General features: G+C 37.1%; 1 protein-coding gene across 4 annotated transcripts in view; it reads left to right on the top strand.

Moving 5' to 3' along the window:
- The window catches only part of LOC139968726 (stomatin-like protein 1), a 57,699-nt gene that overhangs the window by 2,342 nt on the left and 37,655 nt on the right, over window positions 1-17,702 (top strand). Inside the window, exon 1 of one of the 4 annotated variants that reach the window (XM_071973044.1) lies at window positions 2,375-2,520. The exons of 1 other annotated variant lie outside the window; for it this stretch is intronic. Coding sequence is in view for 1 of the 3 variants with exons in the window: in XM_071973041.1 (XP_071829142.1) it covers window positions 13,191-13,206 (16 nt within the window). In the remaining 2 variants the exon portion in view is untranslated. Of the gene's footprint in view, window positions 1-2,374; window positions 2,640-12,952; window positions 13,207-17,702 lie in introns of those variants that run through there. 2 more of the 4 variants (XM_071973043.1, XM_071973041.1) reach the window with 2 other exon arrangements.

Below are 17,702 nucleotides of genomic sequence, written 5' to 3'. Positions count from 1 at the left end.
AATCACAAAATTTACTTCAGAAATCACAAAATACTGCACCATTTCGCATCCAAGAACCCTTAATTATTGGAAAAAATCCAATACCCCTCCCCTTACACACCTCCCCCAGGACGACGATCACTGGAGGGGGGGGCCCTCCACCACTGAAGGTTGCCCACGGGCCTCCACTTGTCTAAATCCGGCCCTGATTTAGGCTGATGAACATAATACGTTTCGTCCTTTGTAAAAAAGTTTTTGTTTGAGTATTTTTATAAACACTACAACTCGCATTTGGGGAGGGGACGATTTTTTAGGAGGGCACGTGTCCCCCCCCCCCCCCCTGGCGACGCCACTGCCTGGATGAACAGTCGTCACGGTCTTTTGTCAAGCCTTAGTCTTTTCGATGAGTGTTCAGAGTACTAAGGAGGCAAAAATATGGATCGTGGGCGTAGACCGTGCGGGCAGGGCATTCATTATCATGATCTACAATAAGTATTATAGTAGCTTTGGCGGAGAATTAGGATATTTGGAAAGCATTAAAGGCAGAAAAGCCTGACTAAAACCATGGCATTTCCCAATTCACCGCCGAATCAGACTATACCTCTTTCAGCAACACGTACTGACACAGCAGTTATCTATACGTCCATGCACATACAGCATACTGGAGTATTTTACATTTTTCTTCGAGCCTCAAGCAGGTCCCAGAGGCAATGTTTTACAGACAATTAGGGGAAAGGCATTCCATCTACTAAAAGTTAACGAAGGAGAGCTTAATTATCTAACTGCGCTAGGCCACTACAAAAAAAAAACACCCCGCATGTTTATGTAAATATAGCTTAAAAAAAGTTAATGGATGTCGCAGACCCTCTAACGATGATGCGCTAAAGAATTGGATAACAATTTCTGCTACATGCGAAGGTCTTGAAAAGTTTGTGATGTTCAGAGGGCAATTATTCAAATGCTTTTTTTTATGGAGTAAGCTACATAGGCCTACAATCATTTGTAGACCATCTACCAATCAATTCAGTAAAAACGTCTTTTGAACTTCTGTATGTGGGTCTGAATTTCATCTGCAAGTTTAGCTTATCGCTGCACTGCGGCATGCTACTGGGACACCAATTAGGGCTACCAATTACGTTCTTGCCCCCCCCCCCCACTCTTAAACCCCTCTCTTCCCCTGTATTTCTGACTAGGCATAGTTGGGTGCATTCCCATCACGTATCTGGATATTCGGCTGGATTTCGTGAAAGCGGAAAAGAGTGCACGGTCAGCCTACAATCAAATTTGCAATTTTTTGTGTCAACTTATAGTATTTCGGAGAATATACAGAAATTAAATAGCGCCACAAAAATATAACAAACTATACTGATAAATTCGGTACGCAGTGTAACACTAATCTTAAAAGAAATTTATATCAGCTTACATTCACCATACTTAACATTTTGTCCCTTACTCGATATAATGTGGTAGATTGGATGTATATATCCTATTGTGAGCGGGCTAAACCCCATCTTACTCAAGGGAGTGGATCACGTCCAGTAGGTGGTTTGTGATATCATCATGACAAATGTTCTCAAAAGTTTTTCTTTCGTATTATAAATCTGTTTGTTTTTTGTTGTTGTATTTTGCCGCTTTCTGCCCCCACCCCAATACTTTTGGAAGCTTCCGTATCCGCCGCTAAAGTAACGATCCTGAAAGGGGCCACCATCCAGATGAATGCAACACGTTTGGATCTTCGATTGGGGGGGGGGGGAGGAGGGTCCTCACAATTGATGTTCAACTATTTTGTGGCAATTATACCACCAGGCGACGTCGTGTTGTCAACAGACAGTCGAAATGGAGTCCCTTGATCGTAACACGTACCTAACCCAATCTTCTTCTCCACCCAAACACCCCCCCCCCCCGCCCCCATGCATTACATGCACAATAACAACGATAATAATGACAGGCTTACAACCCTCCCTTCAAGTCCCCAAACAAGAAAGAAATGGTTCACATGTTGTTGACTGGCCAAAGCCAATGTGAATTCTGCACTGCTACTTTATATGTATATGTGCCCGTATGAACCTAACAGTCACGGGTATAGCGAATTATGTATGGGGTTAGCAGGAAAAATAGCTACGAAGGTTATTCGCAAGATACATGTTAATAAATAGTATACCTCTTAATTTTACTCCAGATTCCTTTTTCCCTTCCACTCTCCCATTTCCACCTCTCCTCTGCAACCCTTGCTTTCTCCCTCTCCCCCCCCCCCCCTACTGACCTATTGAACCATATGTACCTTCTCTTGAAGCAATGCTATCCAAACTTAATGGTTGTTGTCAGCATCCGTAGCCCAGTATTTATTTATGGTTGATTTCTGCGATGAATACTGTCATAGCTAACTTCAGATTGGTGATGCAATATGTTTACATCTCTCTGAACCGGAACCATACATACTGACAAGTAGATGTTGTACTGTAATCGAGGACTAATTGCATGTACTGTAATATTGTAGTCCAGTAGTGATCACCTCCAGATATCGAATGTGAATTACACAGTGTAAGTGTGTGGTATGTAGCACAACGAATTTGCAGTATTTCAGCCTAAGCCGTTTATCGACATCGTCGTTGTATTGCAAGCCTTTTCCAAGTCAGCAACTTCGAATCAGATCAAGAACAGTAGGTTAATCTTTTTCAACAAGAGCTAGCAATACTCAGTCAATTTCCTTCTATAGGTTATCGTTAGGCTAATAGTAATGCTATGGTTAGTTAGGCCTAACTTACAATGTAAGGCCTAGTGAGTATACTCTAGTAGTACATGTAGTAGTATTGGCTTATAACAGATAAAGGAAGTTACAAAATCCATTTGATTAAATCATGCCATTTTATAAACTAATTGAATAATTCACATTAAGTTAATGGTTATTTCACTTAGACCTAGGCCTATTGTATTGTGTTCACTGTGGGAAAATGAATATCAGTTTGAAGAGATTCTTGACTTCAGTCATGTAAGGAGTTTCTTGGTACTGTGTGCCGGTCACACTAATTAGCGTCAACTCACGACAACTCACGACAACTCAAGACAACTCAAGACAACAGGTTTAAAATAACATCAAATACCATCAAATACAATTGATGTTATCAGAGTATATCTGGAAACACGTTTAAAAGTGACTGGAACCAGCGTGCATACAGATCTTTCACGGGAAAAAATGTTTTTGTCGTAAAAATCGCCAACTTTTTCCTAACGTTGAATTAGACGACGTGATGCTATTGCGCTTGCGCAATGCCATCGGACCGAACCATTATAATATGGGTGGGTTTGTGCTAGGTTTGGAAAGTACCTTGTGTACAGTGTCGGTAAGGTGGGTTGTCGTAGTAATAAAGCACCAAAGTATGGTGAATGAACTCCAAATCAAATTATTTAATGTTTTAAAATAATGAATATTTCTTATTGTTTTTCCATTGTAATTTACATATGTTATTATTAACTTTACAGAGTCTTGCTTGCTTACTATCATTTTGACTGGTTTTATTATTCTCTCCGTCAAATCATTGAAAAATTACACTTACCTGTAGTGTAATGGTTCGGTCCAATGTCATTGCGCAAGCGCAATGGCATCACGTCGTCCAATTCAACGTTAGAAAAAAGTTGGCGATTTTTACGACAAAAACATTTTTCCCGTGAAAGATCTGTATGCACGCTGGTTCCAGTCAGTTTTAAAGGTGTTTCCGGATATACTCTGATAACATCAATTGTATTTGATGGTATTTTAAACCTGTTGTCTTGAGTTGTCTTGAGTTGTCGTGAGTTGTCGTGAGTTGACGCTAATTAGTGTGACCCCTGTGTGCAGTTTCATTATCTTGGTTTAGGAAATATGACTGATAATTTTTTTAACTGTTTTTGGCTGGAGACCATCAGTTAGCAACTTCCTCAGTGTCACATTCCTCTTAAATCTATATTTTAGCAAGCTTTACTTTTGTTTTCCCCATGTCAAAATTTGCTTGGATTTTAACAAAATACTGTATTTGTGTTCCATGTATGGTATTTGGCAAATAGGGCCTACCCTTAGATTTCTCCTGGCTTTGACATTTTGAGCTTGGTCTCACTCCCTTTTGATGTCAAGTATTAAAGTCTTGAGTCAAATCCATTAAGCAACACACAATGATAATCATGTCTCATTGTTTTTTGAGGGCCATTCATCCTGTTATATAAATTAACATACAATTGATATTCATGTTGACGTTGGTGGGGATATACTTGCGTTCTGTAGTATATCAAACAAGACAAACTTTGCAAGGGTCTTTTGTCCAGTCGGCAATTATTTCCTGAGCAACTAGTTGGTCCGGCCGGACACTTTTTACAAGATAATATGTACAATAGAACTGCACTACACCAGCCGTACACTTCTCAACTGAAGAAGAATTGAGAAACACACAACGCAACTAAAGTGCCATGACCTAGTTTTGAATAGTTATCAGAATCAATAGTCACACACTGATGTGAGCGTACTGAACATTTCCAACAACCAGTGGGGAATATGCAGTATGCCTAGTCAACTAAAAAATGGGCTTAATCTTGACCAGTTATAGTTGTAATCACATGCACACATCCTAACTGTACATGATCATTAACATTTACTACGGGTAGAAGATGTGGTCCATGTTCAGTAATTGGCAGTGTGAGTAGTCTAGTGCTTGTGGTATATTATATTCAAAGAACCACTGCAGCTACAGTATTACTTAAACTTGTATGATTTACACAGAACGGCTGGAAACTTACTGTAAGATTAAATTGACCCTGTGTCACCTTGTGTTTGCTATGCCAAGCAGGTCGGCATTTTGTTTGGTTCAAATAGATCCATGAAAATATAAGTCCGACTCTTTTCATCTTTTCTAAAGCTGAGGTCACAGTCGTAACATTGCTAATGGTGGATTTGAGGATATCATGCGAATGTGTTTCGTTAATGTTCCAATGTATCATTTTGCTTGTTTTTAAAGTGTCATCGCATATTGTCATTTCTGTACTGTATTCTCTCAACAACGAAGTGTGTAACTGATGAATCAGGGCACAACATTTCAAACTGCTCATATTTACTGTCCATATTCTGACAGACACTGGTCAAAGTATTCCACATTTTGTTTTCATGACAATGAAAGTGTGTACACATACAGTAAAGCAACTTCTCTTGTCTCTTTTTCACTGTATATTGTACTCATTTATAAGGTTTTGGTCTTGGACCTTTAGGTCTCAGTCTCGACTTTTCAGGCCTCAGTCTTGGTTTTGTCTCAGTCTTATATCTACACATCTCAGTCACGGTCTTAGTCTTTGACTGTTAGATCTCAACCTGCTGGATGTATACAGTAAGCGAACAAACACCCTTGGAACTGATTTTGACTTTCATGCTTGTGTTCAAACTTCATTAGTGAATGATACACCTGCACTCTTTACATTGTGAACTAGATGTATTTAGTCTGTTACATATATTTGAGCATTCCTTCTATTAGTAGCCAAGAGATACTGTATATGCTGATGATGTGATGGAGTGGTTACTGGCTGAAATATATCTGTACAAGCACTTACAAGGAATAATTTATCCAGTATTTAGTTGCTATGCAACACTGGCAAATTGCTATATACAAGTGCGAAGTTGTATAGCAGTTTTTATACACAGGAACTATAGTATTTTATAAGAGAAAGTCTAAATACGTTCAAAGCTGATACACAAACTTTGAATGCTAAATTATTCTCTGACTTAGGCATTTTACAAAATCAAGCAAAACTGCTTGATGAGGTTTTGAACTGTGTTAGCATTGCTTGTACTGTGTTAATGTAGCATAATGTGTGCTAAAGTCATCTATCCAGATTCAGAGATGAGTTGGTGGAAAAAGGATTTAGCAAAAGTTCTAATCGGAAGGGCAAACATGAAGGGTGGATGCCGGGGCCTTATATGGAGGAGTTTTGGGGAAATTTTTATATACAGGTAGTTGGGTCTGATATTTAGTGTTTTTCATGTCATCAAACACACCATAATTTCTTTTTAATATTGGCAAGGTTCTAACTTTTAATATTCTCAAAGGTTCAAGTAATGTCTTTGCACCATTTATACACATGTAAATTGTTCTTCTTTGTGTGCATGGTTTTGTTTTGGCCTTAAGCTTAATTCATTTACCATACTCCATTTATTGGTTGAGCACATTATTTGCATGAGCAGGTTGCAGGCTCATCACTTTTATGCTTAATTTTTCACACACTTACTAATAAATATAAATGAAATTTGTGTGACTCAACATTTTACTGTGATTTGATTAAGAGACAGTTACTGTAACATACATGCAGATAAAGAGCATCAAATAGTACTTATTTCTTATCGACATACCCAGCTGTAGAGTAGCACTCATAGTTATATCGAGGGGAGGATCTTATTGTATGTGTGATTCTAAACACATTGGTCTAGATGGCTCAATCAGGGTAACATTCAGTTTTTATTGTCTGTCTCTGTTTATTTAGAAGTAAAAAGTACAGGACTGTAATGATCCCTAACCTGTAACTTTTCGATAAACTTTTTTTCCAGTGGTGGTGAGGGAAAGCCCGGGAGCAGACATGTGCTCCTGGGCTGTATCGTTGTGTCCACTAAGTGTAGTACAGTGCAGTCTTGTGTTCAGTAGGTCCGGTCATACCGTGGACAGTACAGCATACTTCATGTACACTACAGCATAATATTTCTAATTTGTTGTGTTTATATAAATATATTTATATATATATATATATATATATATATATATATATATAAAAAAATTGAAATTGTAGTGATTTGGAAAATCCAGAACAGTGAAAAAACTTCCAGCCCCCACCGGGACTCGAACCCAGGCCTCCCACTTTACATGCGTACACACCAACCACTAGGCTATGGACGCTGATTGTATGTCCAGAGGTTCGAAACCGGTAAGGAAGGCCGTAATTCCACTGTAGGCGTTTGTCACCTGTATCGAACAATACTAGTTCTGTTTTGGTGACATATTTGCCGTACTCCAGAGATAAAAAATATACATATATATATATATATATATATATATATACACATGTATATATGTATTTATTTATGTTTGCTTAAATATATATGTATGTCCCCACACCAAGTTCATTGACTTTTTGCATGCCTGCTGAAAAAAGTTGATCAAATTAAGTAGAAAAGTGGACTGGTGATACAATTAGTAAAACGTGTGATGTCTCCGGTGATCATCTCTATAGTTGCAGCTTTTTGAAGCTGTTATTTGATTTAATAACCCTGTAGCCTAAAGTAATGTTCATATATACATTATAAATACTATCTGGAGCATCGAAAGTCTGGCTTAAATTTATAGGTCATTTATGTAGGCTGTGTACAGTCAAAATAGTACATTTAATGTTTGTTGACTGCATGCTAAACTGGCTAAAGGTATTTTACAGAATATAAATGTAAAACTACGTTTGATGAGGAAAAGGATAAAGTTGTTTGGATGTATTGGTGTTGTATGTATTTGTTTTGTTTGTCCCAATATATTGACACATGTGTGATGGAAGTAGCCCAAAGTATTGTAAATATTGAAAGTAAAGACATAAAAAGTGGGCAAGGTTATTTGCAAAGAAAGTACATAGTGCAACTGAGCACTTTTTAGTTTGTGCTATGAAAGTAGAGATTTGTTTTTGCAAAAATATGTAAGTAAATAAATAATTAAATGAATAAATAGATAAATAAAGACAAATAAATGTAACATTGTGATTCAAAGTAAGACAGTTAAAGGGTGTGAAGACTCGCGCAAAAGGAAACGTCTAACGCCGGTAAATCTGACCTAGTTTCGAATGAGGTGTAACAGAAGTGTTAGATACCACCATCGATCCCAGAAAATATGGTACAGCTTGCTGCGTTTGGTAATTAGACAGTAGTGTACAGTCAGTACATACAGCTGCGGTCAATACCCACAGCACAGTGTACAAACGATACAGTGATGGACATCTCAGGTCCAGCTAAAGATAACAAGGTATATCGTTTCATTACTGTCTGTATTTTGTAGCAACAAGCAGAAAACTTCACTTGCAAGCAACGGAAAGTTAACTTTTTTCAGAGCGCGGCACATGGTTTGGGGTGAGTCTTCAATGCCTTTAAGCTTCTCAAAGTCTGCAGCAAGAAAGATTGTCAGCCATAAAATTAACGTATTTCCTCTCAATGGATTAGGCTTCCCTGAAAGGTTGTGGAACCAATAATATCTGTGATGTCAAAAGAAACCAGCTTGTTCATAACTTACTGTATATTATTGTATCTTACATTGTTTAAGTCATTTTGAAGCTTAAATGTTAAATTATAAATTATCTATATGTTTTGTCTCAAATATTGTCTGTGACATTGTTTAAGGGAGTCATTAAAAAGTCCAGAAATATATATTTCACACATAAATCTATAGATACAGTAGTCTTATTTCAGTTGTTTTTCTATCAAATAATGAAAAGGCAAATCAATGGATATCAAGTGCTTGATGGTAAAGTCAGGGGCGGCGATTTGTTTCAAATATTGGGGGGGACATTTGCTTGGGTGCAGGCGAATTACTATCTAAGCGGAGCGCCACCATTGGTTGGCGCGCAGCGTACAAGAAAATTTTTGGATTTCATAGCCCCCAGATCACCGGAAATGGCACTTATCGGGCTTGAAAATGACCAACCAGATGTACACTTTTCGCCTGAGAACCAAGCTTTTCCCTATAGTTTTTTTTTTATTCATAACCTTTTTCAAGATTGTCACCAGTCACACATCATGTTCGACCTCATCACATCTCCTGTGGATCATTGCTTTTGTAGGTAATTCTACGTAACGCCCCACAATACCCGTCAGCCCCATTTTTCAAGGTTTTAAGCCCATTATTTGTTCAGAATTTGAATCATGAATTCAATTCAAAACATACCCATAATGTTGCACAAATTTTCATCTATGGACAACCAATATAGAAAAACCCCCTTCAACCCCTAACAGATCGGTAAAAATTGCACGAGTAGAGGGAAGTATGATAAAGAATGTTGGTCAACGAATTTTCGAAAATTCAGACACAGTTAATTTACTGGTGTACAATTATTAAAACCTCTTATAACGGCTACTATAAAACTTTGATATCATAAAAAAAATATGCTCGAGGGGGCGGTCTACACCCTTCGCCCCCCCCCCACCTGGCTACGCGTCTGCGGTTAGAAATCTTGTAGGAAACAGGCCAAATGGAAACCCAGTGAACCCATAGCGATGTGGATCATATATATGATTGTACGTACTTTTACTCATACACAAGAGATGTACAGACATGATAATAATCATGAGTGACAACATGCTATACGGTCACAGGTCACAGAAACGACGACGAAGAGTCATTTACCTCATGCAGCATGTGTTGGATGAAGTTTTAGCCACCGCCAAATATGATTTGGATAAATAATCTCACGCATTATTTTCTATTTATAGTCACACAAAAAAATTATGCCACCAAATATTGGGGGGGATAATAGTTACTATTAGATACTACCGTATATTCCCCACCTAAAATATTGGGGGAACATGTCCCCCTGTCCCCCCATGATATATATATATATATATATATATATATTTAAATCATGGGAGGCGGGGGGACATGTCCCCCCAATATTTTAGGTGGGGAATATACGGTAGTATCTAATAGTAACTAATATCCCCCCAATATTTGGTGGCATAATTTTTTTTTTTTTAAATATGGTTGCTACAGCCCTATTTTCCTCGGCAAACCAAATTTCATTACGGATGCGGTCCGTCTAGCTATTCATTTCGCAAAAAAAAGTAAAAACTACTTTCGGTCATATATGGTAACAAATTGTGACACGGTTAGACCGGCGCCTTGCGAGGGATGTGCCAAGGGAGGGGCGAAGCTTGTAGGCAAACTATCTAAGCGTAGCGCCACCATAAGTTGGCGCGAAGCGCGAAAGAAAATTTTGGCCTAAAATGCCTCCCAGATCGCTGGAAATGGCACTTCCCAGGCCTTGTAAGTTGCATCTAAGCATTTTCTACTTTGAAATTTCTAGCGATATCATAAAAAAAATACAAACAATATGCTAAAAAAAAAAACTATGCCACCAAATATTGGGGGGGATATTAGATACTATATCCCCCACCTAAAATATTGGGGGGGACATGTCCCCCCCGTCCCCCCCATGATCGCCGCCCATGGGTAAAGTTGAGAGCAAAATTTTGTTGTTGCTTTGCATTTGGATCTTCTCCCTACAAGAGAGCAAATTTTTCAAATTGTTTATTAACTGTTGCAAAGCCCATATTATTCATTTGCTGATGTATGGCTAGTTGCCACCATAGAACACCAAAGTGCTCACAGAGACTCTGATTTTATATAAACCTGTGTCCATCAGCCCGTGTGTAAATTTTTATCTTTGATGTATATTACTGGAAACCGTTTCTGCTATTTTAATCATTCCTCCATTAATCATTCCACGTTCATATTCGTGTCGTTTTCTAAAGTGGTTGGCGGAATGGGGGGGGGGAAAGCAACAGCTCATCGTTCATCCATTTGGAGTCAAGTCATCCGTGAGACTTACTTCATTAAAGAGAGGCAGCGTGAGATTTCTGTCATCTTCATCTTGAATAATAAATCTCTTTATGAATTGTACCGGGGGGGGGGGGGGGAAGTTCAGCGTTACTTGAATTAAGATGTCGATCTGTGCGAAGGGGCTTAATTCTAGGAGCTGTACATGTACGCATTATTTTTATTTTAACATTCAGTCTGTTTATCTGGTGAGGCAATTTTGTACAGTACTGTGTGCTTAAACAAGAATATTTTGTGGTGCCAAACACTTCAATATACGACAGATATTAAAAGAATAAATAAGAGTACAAGCTTCCATATTTAATTGAATCATCAATTTCACAGGATGCAATGCTTTTATGATCTGCCTGAAGCTTTTAAGGTGTTTATTTAACTTAACCCAGTTTTTACCCTGGCAGTAACACACAGAGACTGTTCACTCTCTTTTTTGGGTGGTGGTTGGCAGAGGGGGGTGGGGGGAGGGCTGCATTGTGACTTTGTACTGTACTTTATCATTATCTCAATCTGATGGTTGAAGGCAGGGTGAGGATGGATCGAAGGCCAGGTGAAGGTGCATTTCATGTACAGTAGGGGTCGTGCTGGCATGCACGGTGAGGGCAAGGGGTGAAGAAGTGAGCAGTAAGTTGGAATCGCTACCACACATTTATCCAAGTGTTTAATATCTCTTGGATCAGAACCAGTTAGGAGCCACTGTCTCTAAATTCTAATTAATGTATTTATTTTTCAGAATTGCAGTTGTCAATTGCATAGTTGGTGAGGTTTGGATGTGATCAATAAATATCTGCACATCTAGCCTAGATGGGTTAACCAGACATTGTTTGTGAATTTTGTGAGTTGCCCTGATCCTTGAGAAGAGCATCTTTGTGATATTTTTTCATGATTTTGACTTGAAGGCTTTGACACAGATTATCGAAAGTTATACACGTCATTTCTAACCTTGACAAATCTAAGCTTTTGTTAGGCACAAACTTAACATCATTTATGACAGTTTGTCAAGAGATAATTGAGTTGTCAATCAAACACATTATTACCATTTTGCTTTTTAATTGAATAGTTAGAAACATTAGTGTTTTCCTAGTTGTATTTCTTTTAGAGTAATTTTGCTGATTGTATCACATAATAAACACCTGTTTATGATTTCATTGTGGTCTATTTTAAGCAATGCTTTGGCATCTAGAGATGATCAGATGAATAGAATCGATATCAGTTATAAAAATATCATATTGCACCTAAAAGTCTGTGTTCGAATTAGGGTTTCCGATGCAAGTCGTTAATCAAAGCTACAGTATGAAATGATTCCCGAAAGGTAATGAGGGAGGTATTGAAGAAATTAACATGCATAGACTCAGGATGTGAGACCTGATTAATTCACTTTGGCTTCGGCTTTGAGTACAATGTTTCTGTATACTGCCGTGTTGGACGATTCTAACCGTAATAGTACAGTAGTTAGTGACTTTGTGATCCGCGTAATATTTATTTGCCCACATTGCATTCTGGGGCCCACTCACAATTTTGCAAAGTCGGTAAGAGTGATTCCATAGTTTTCCCTTTCGGGAAACCAAGAAGGTGTATACTGTACAGATACACACTGTATGAAAGCACAAATACACAATTAGAAAGGATGGATTTATGTTGTTAATTATGTGTGTTAAATAACTTAGCAGTGTCTACACATACGGGAGACATACAGTACAGGTGTGTAAGATAAATTGTCACAATTTTATTTCACGCTCAATATTGCAGTTGACTTCATCATTCATGGTATCATTGCATCTTTCTCCATCTCATCCTGCCACCCTCTTCTTCCTCTTTAAGCATGCATCCTCTCGGTGTTTTCCCAAAAGATTCTCGAGAAGACATCATGAAATACCTGTCTCGGAAAGGAATTTGAGTCTCGTAGATAGGCAAATACAGAAATTAGAATGATATGTTTTTCTCTGAGGGTACAGGCAATATTTCATTATCTCGAGTGAAAGCTTAGGGGGCTCGTAAGTAAACGAAATGCATTGGGAGAGAGTCTGTCCGATAGACAAAGCGACCGGGGCTGATTAAAAAAGAAGGGTATTTTTGACTTTTCGTCGGAATCAACTTGTCACATATCCCGTCATTGAAAATTTATTGCTAATTATAGACGATGGTTTGTAAAATTTGGACGCCCCGTATAATGTCAATTCAACTGTAAATTATGTGAACTCTTTCAACAAACAGTTTTCGTTTCAATTTTCAAAATATTTAGACATTTCAGGGTACATTTTATATTCCTCACTATTCACTCGAAATTACCGTCAGCTTAGCTTTCTTTTGCCTTGTCGCCAGAGCCACACAGTAATAACAATCGTCAGGGGTTACGAGTTGATTTTCTTGCATTGTCCCAGTTATGTCTTGAGGTAGGAGAGAGTCATCAGTGTACATGCAATTCATCCCTGCTTAGGATTTTTAGAAATTGTTTTTTTTTGAGTCGTCTTTTTGTGATACTGTACGTGTTGAAGCTTTCTTTTCGCTGTAGAGATAATTAAAAAACTTCATTAGTTTCTTTGGAGTAAGAATACCAAGTTCTTTTTGGATCAATCGTGCAAAAAGACCCGAAGAACATGTTCAGTGTATAAATTGAAGTTTTTGTTGACCATGACTTCAAATACAGGTAAGTAGAAAATGCTTGATTTTTAGTTTTAAGAGCAGTTGTTTCTAAAATCCAGGCAAACTTAAAGGAGTAATCCAACATACTATAACATGTCACATGATTTTCGTTGTTACTTCACACGTTCTTTACATTAACAATTAACACCTCCCAAAGGAGAGAACTTCTGTTACCACTTTAATTCAATGACAAGGACAAATGAACTTTAATACCAATTGGTATATTTGGTACTGAAGCAAATGTTTATACTCTTAATAATTGAACATTTCGTCAATCTGTTTTCAAATTTATTTGTTAATATGAGCCAAGGATCCTTCAATTAATGCCAGAGTTATATATATATATATTTTGCTCGAAAGCTCTGCAAAAACCAAACATTGGCTGTTTTACTTCCAATCACTTACCTAATTTAATTATTGTATCTCACTCGAGATCCAGCCTTTCTCTAAATGCAGCATAGTTGTTTAACAGTTTTTCCGTTATTCCTATATATATATATATATATATATATATATATATATATATATATATATATATATATATATATAGATAGATACTGTATATGTATAAACACGCTATTTCATTGCGTTGCAACTCAGAGTTTCACGCACACATTGAGTTCTTTTCACTGCGGCGATATATATTTATATGTGCTCTAAATGGAATTCATACCAACTTCAAAGATGAATAGTCACTTATAAAATTACTTCTGTCATCGTTCGTTCTGGAACGAGTCATGTATGTCTAGTACTAGCTGTAATCTACTTTCATCCCTGAAAAGTGTGATTGTTGATTCTTCATCATCTGCCAAAATGGAAAAAAAAATGTCTAAAGTCTCAAAAAAGGCGGGAAGAGAGACTTTCAGGAAACTGCTTTTATAGTGTTGCGTCAATTTTAATTAAATTTGAAAAGAGGAAAGCAGAAGAAAGAAAAAGAAAAGAGTGTAAAATTGTACTTGTCTGTACAAGCACTGATTTATAGTTACCAAACTTAGAAGAAGGGAAAACATAAACCTCTAGGGAATAAAATCTCTGTCAATTGGGCCAGGTGCAACTACATATTTCTTTCAGATATAAAGGGGGACACATGCAAACCCAAACATCATATCAAGCTTTACATAAAAGAGATCTTTGTAGAGAACAACTCCCCCCAAAAGCAACTAAGGAAAACTATTTCTCCGTGTAATTGGGAAATAGTTTTAATAAATAAGTCCTGTCCCGTGAGCTGTCACTTGGTAAATTATCTGCGATGTCATAAAACCACTAGTATCTGAATTCTTTTCATATTCTTTCTCTTTCGTATACATTTAAGGCGAATGGTAAGCGAGTGTTGACCATGAAACCAATTCCATCATTATGGTCATGTGATCTCTGAAACAGCTTTAATATTTTAAGATTCAGCATATGCCAAACCCATCTCCATTAAAGAAAATCAACATTGCAATATTAAGGTAAAATAATAAATAAATAAAGATAGTGTATGAAGCACATGGGGCTGGATGGTGTGTCACATAGGCTTGATCAAGTCTTCCGTGTCAAGGAACATTAAATTTGTGATATCTCGTGATGTTGGTGATATCTCCCATAAATGGAACATTCTACTGAGCTGTTTTTGGAAATATGACCCTTATACAGTTCATAACACTCTTTGGCGTAGATCAATAACGATGCTGGATATTAGGTTTGCGTATAATAATAATAATAATATTACTCAAAGATTCCAAAGTGTTCTTTTCTCGAGGCTTCTTATCCTCAAACGTTTCACATAGTGAAGCAAACCCAACCAGCATCATTGAACTGTATGTAAACAAAGATCCTTGTGCTGAACAACTCTCTCAGACAGCTAAAGAGTGTTTTTTTGTATCACAAAGATCTACAGTGTATTTTGACTATACTGTTTACAAGCTGTTTTATTTACAACAGAGAACAAGATGAAGATCAGTGTGGGAGTAAAACCTCTACTGTTCATTAGTACTGCTACATCTTGTCTTTGATGTTTGTCTCGTTGTCGTGGTAGCCAATGAACAAAATAATTAAAAACCTAGGTCTCCATTATAAAGCCTGTGGTAACAATGCACATGGCTCTTGAGCAATTCCAGCTACACGAAAGCACTACAACAGAGAACTGGAGTAGTACGTGGTACGTATGAATTGATTCGGTACGTTTCGTTGTAACCTAAGCGGATCTGATCTCGGAATTAAACACGCCGTGCAAGGACGAAAAGAGAAAAGACACAAAGAAAATGGTCCACATAAACCAGATAATTACCAAAACCTGAATTTTGAGTAAGAAAGCCTCATTGTCAGGATTAACCAAAATATACAAATTAAATGATAGTCCGATAACCAACGCATCTCCTTTAAACCCAACCGGTTTCATCGATGTGTATGTAACAAAGGTATTTCCGCAAACAGCTAAGAAATTATTTGTCACAAACATATATACTAAATATGATTGTTGTGGTATATATACCATTGCAGCACCTCCTTTAAAATGTGACACCTTTACAACGTATTAAAATGAAGACTTTTGCAGCATATTACATACCAAGTCCCCTTTAATTTTTAGAGGACAACTGTGTACCCATTAAACACTGTAATACCATCAATCAAAATGGCTGCACATATATGCCCATACATGCAGTAAATAACCTCCAACTTGTACAAGCAACTGTAAAAGTCATAATTACGAATAAAACATAAGACATTCCTGTTCTCAAGTGGCATGTTTATGATGCAATCCACATCTATCAAGGGCAAACATATCTTGGAATTCATGATCCATGAAATGCTTGGTTATTTATATGAACATGACAGAAGATTTAGCTATAACTAGAATTAGTTATAAAACGTTGGATTACAATATTAATTAATCATGAACTGAAAAGTTGGTGATCCATCAGTATGACATTAAAGGAGTATTCTAGACCATCGAAACTCTAAAGTAACATTTCTTTGAGATCATCACTATATTGGATCTCTATGGGGAAAAAATATATATTTATATATATATATATTTAAAAAAAAAAAAAAAAAAAAAAAAAAAAAAAACATAATCGACTAAATTGTTGCTTTCATAACTGTTAAAAGTAGTTAAAGAATATAGGCTTTATGTTTGTCTCGCAGCCTGCAAAATAAACAACTGGCAACCATTAAGTTATTAAAATTGCATTGCGTGATGTGGATGACATTCTTCTGTAAAGTGCAAATTTAATTCCAGGAAGAAAAGAAGGGGCCCCTATAAATGTCTCTTCAGATTATGCAATCTTTTTAATTCCAATTCAGAGCCTAACAAATTGTATGTGTATTGATTGGGGGCTAGGCTATCATTCTTCATCATGTAAGTTCCTGTGGTTTTATTTCTTCACAGTTTTGTAAAAAGTCTATGAATTTTTTATTGTCTAAAAATAAAAGGAAGCATGTCCACTTAAGTTTTCCCATCCTTAATTTACAGTTCAGTTATTCATGATCATGGCATATATATGTGTATAGTATGTACGTATGTGTGGGTGTTAAAGTGACACCTTGGATTACAAGTTTTGCTATAAACTATTAAACCAGTTATGTCCAACTTTGCATCAAATTCGAATGTGGTATGAAGATGCCTCTCGGTGACTTTTCAGCTGCTTTCATTATTCGTAGAGGTCAAAGGTAATTTTTTATCATCAGCAGGTGGCCAAAATATGAAAATTTTTAAGAGAGGCAATGGAGGGGCGGGAGAGGGGGGGGGGGGGTAAGAGTCAGACCATCTTTCAGTGGTGATGACATTGTCAAAATCAGCGACACCAGGCCTGAGTGAAAATCATTGCACTGACATTTCCCCCCAGTCCCCAGTGTTGGTTGGCCCGATTCAAGCGTGTCCAGTCGAGGTAAAATGATGTTATATGCTCAGCCTTCTGCATGTACATGTACATACTGTAAAAGGTCTTTTGCACTTTCTTCCCAGCTAGCTCTGCAGCAACAGGCCTTGTGACTATTTTAAATCACAAGTATTCCTTGTGATTGATTTTTGTCAATAATCAAATTTATGTTACTTTCCCGAGCCTCGGTTTGTTCCTGTTGACTCAATCTTGCGTCGGATCTACCGACAAGTAATGAAAAATGTCTCGGTGACGTGAGACATTTGTCTTCATTTATATAGAAAACAAAGATTTTCTTTACTAAACTTCATCTTTGCAGAATGTTCTTCAGATTTCATCAGTACATACATAATTTCACAACTGTTTGTTTATATTTTTTCGGGAAGGTTGACATTACAGAGAAACTTTCGTTAGAACCATGTTGCAAAACCTAAAAAATGTACGAACATTTTTATTAAGATTTGTCATTTTTGACAGTATCGAAATTGGATGGAAACTCTGAGGATTTAATTATTTGAGTTTCTTTGAGTGAAGCAGAGAAAAGTCGTCACAGAACACTTTTAGGAAATGAGTTTGAGGTGAAACATCTACAGACTTGAGCTGTCATGTGACGGCCTTCCTGTTTTCATTTCATCAAAAC

Source organism: Apostichopus japonicus, chromosome 6 (genome assembly GCF_037975245.1).
Source record: "Apostichopus japonicus isolate 1M-3 chromosome 6, ASM3797524v1, whole genome shotgun sequence".
NCBI classification, from domain to species: Eukaryota; Metazoa; Echinodermata; class Holothuroidea; order Aspidochirotida; family Stichopodidae; genus Apostichopus; species Apostichopus japonicus.
This window is presented reverse-complemented; position numbering and strand designations above follow the sequence as displayed.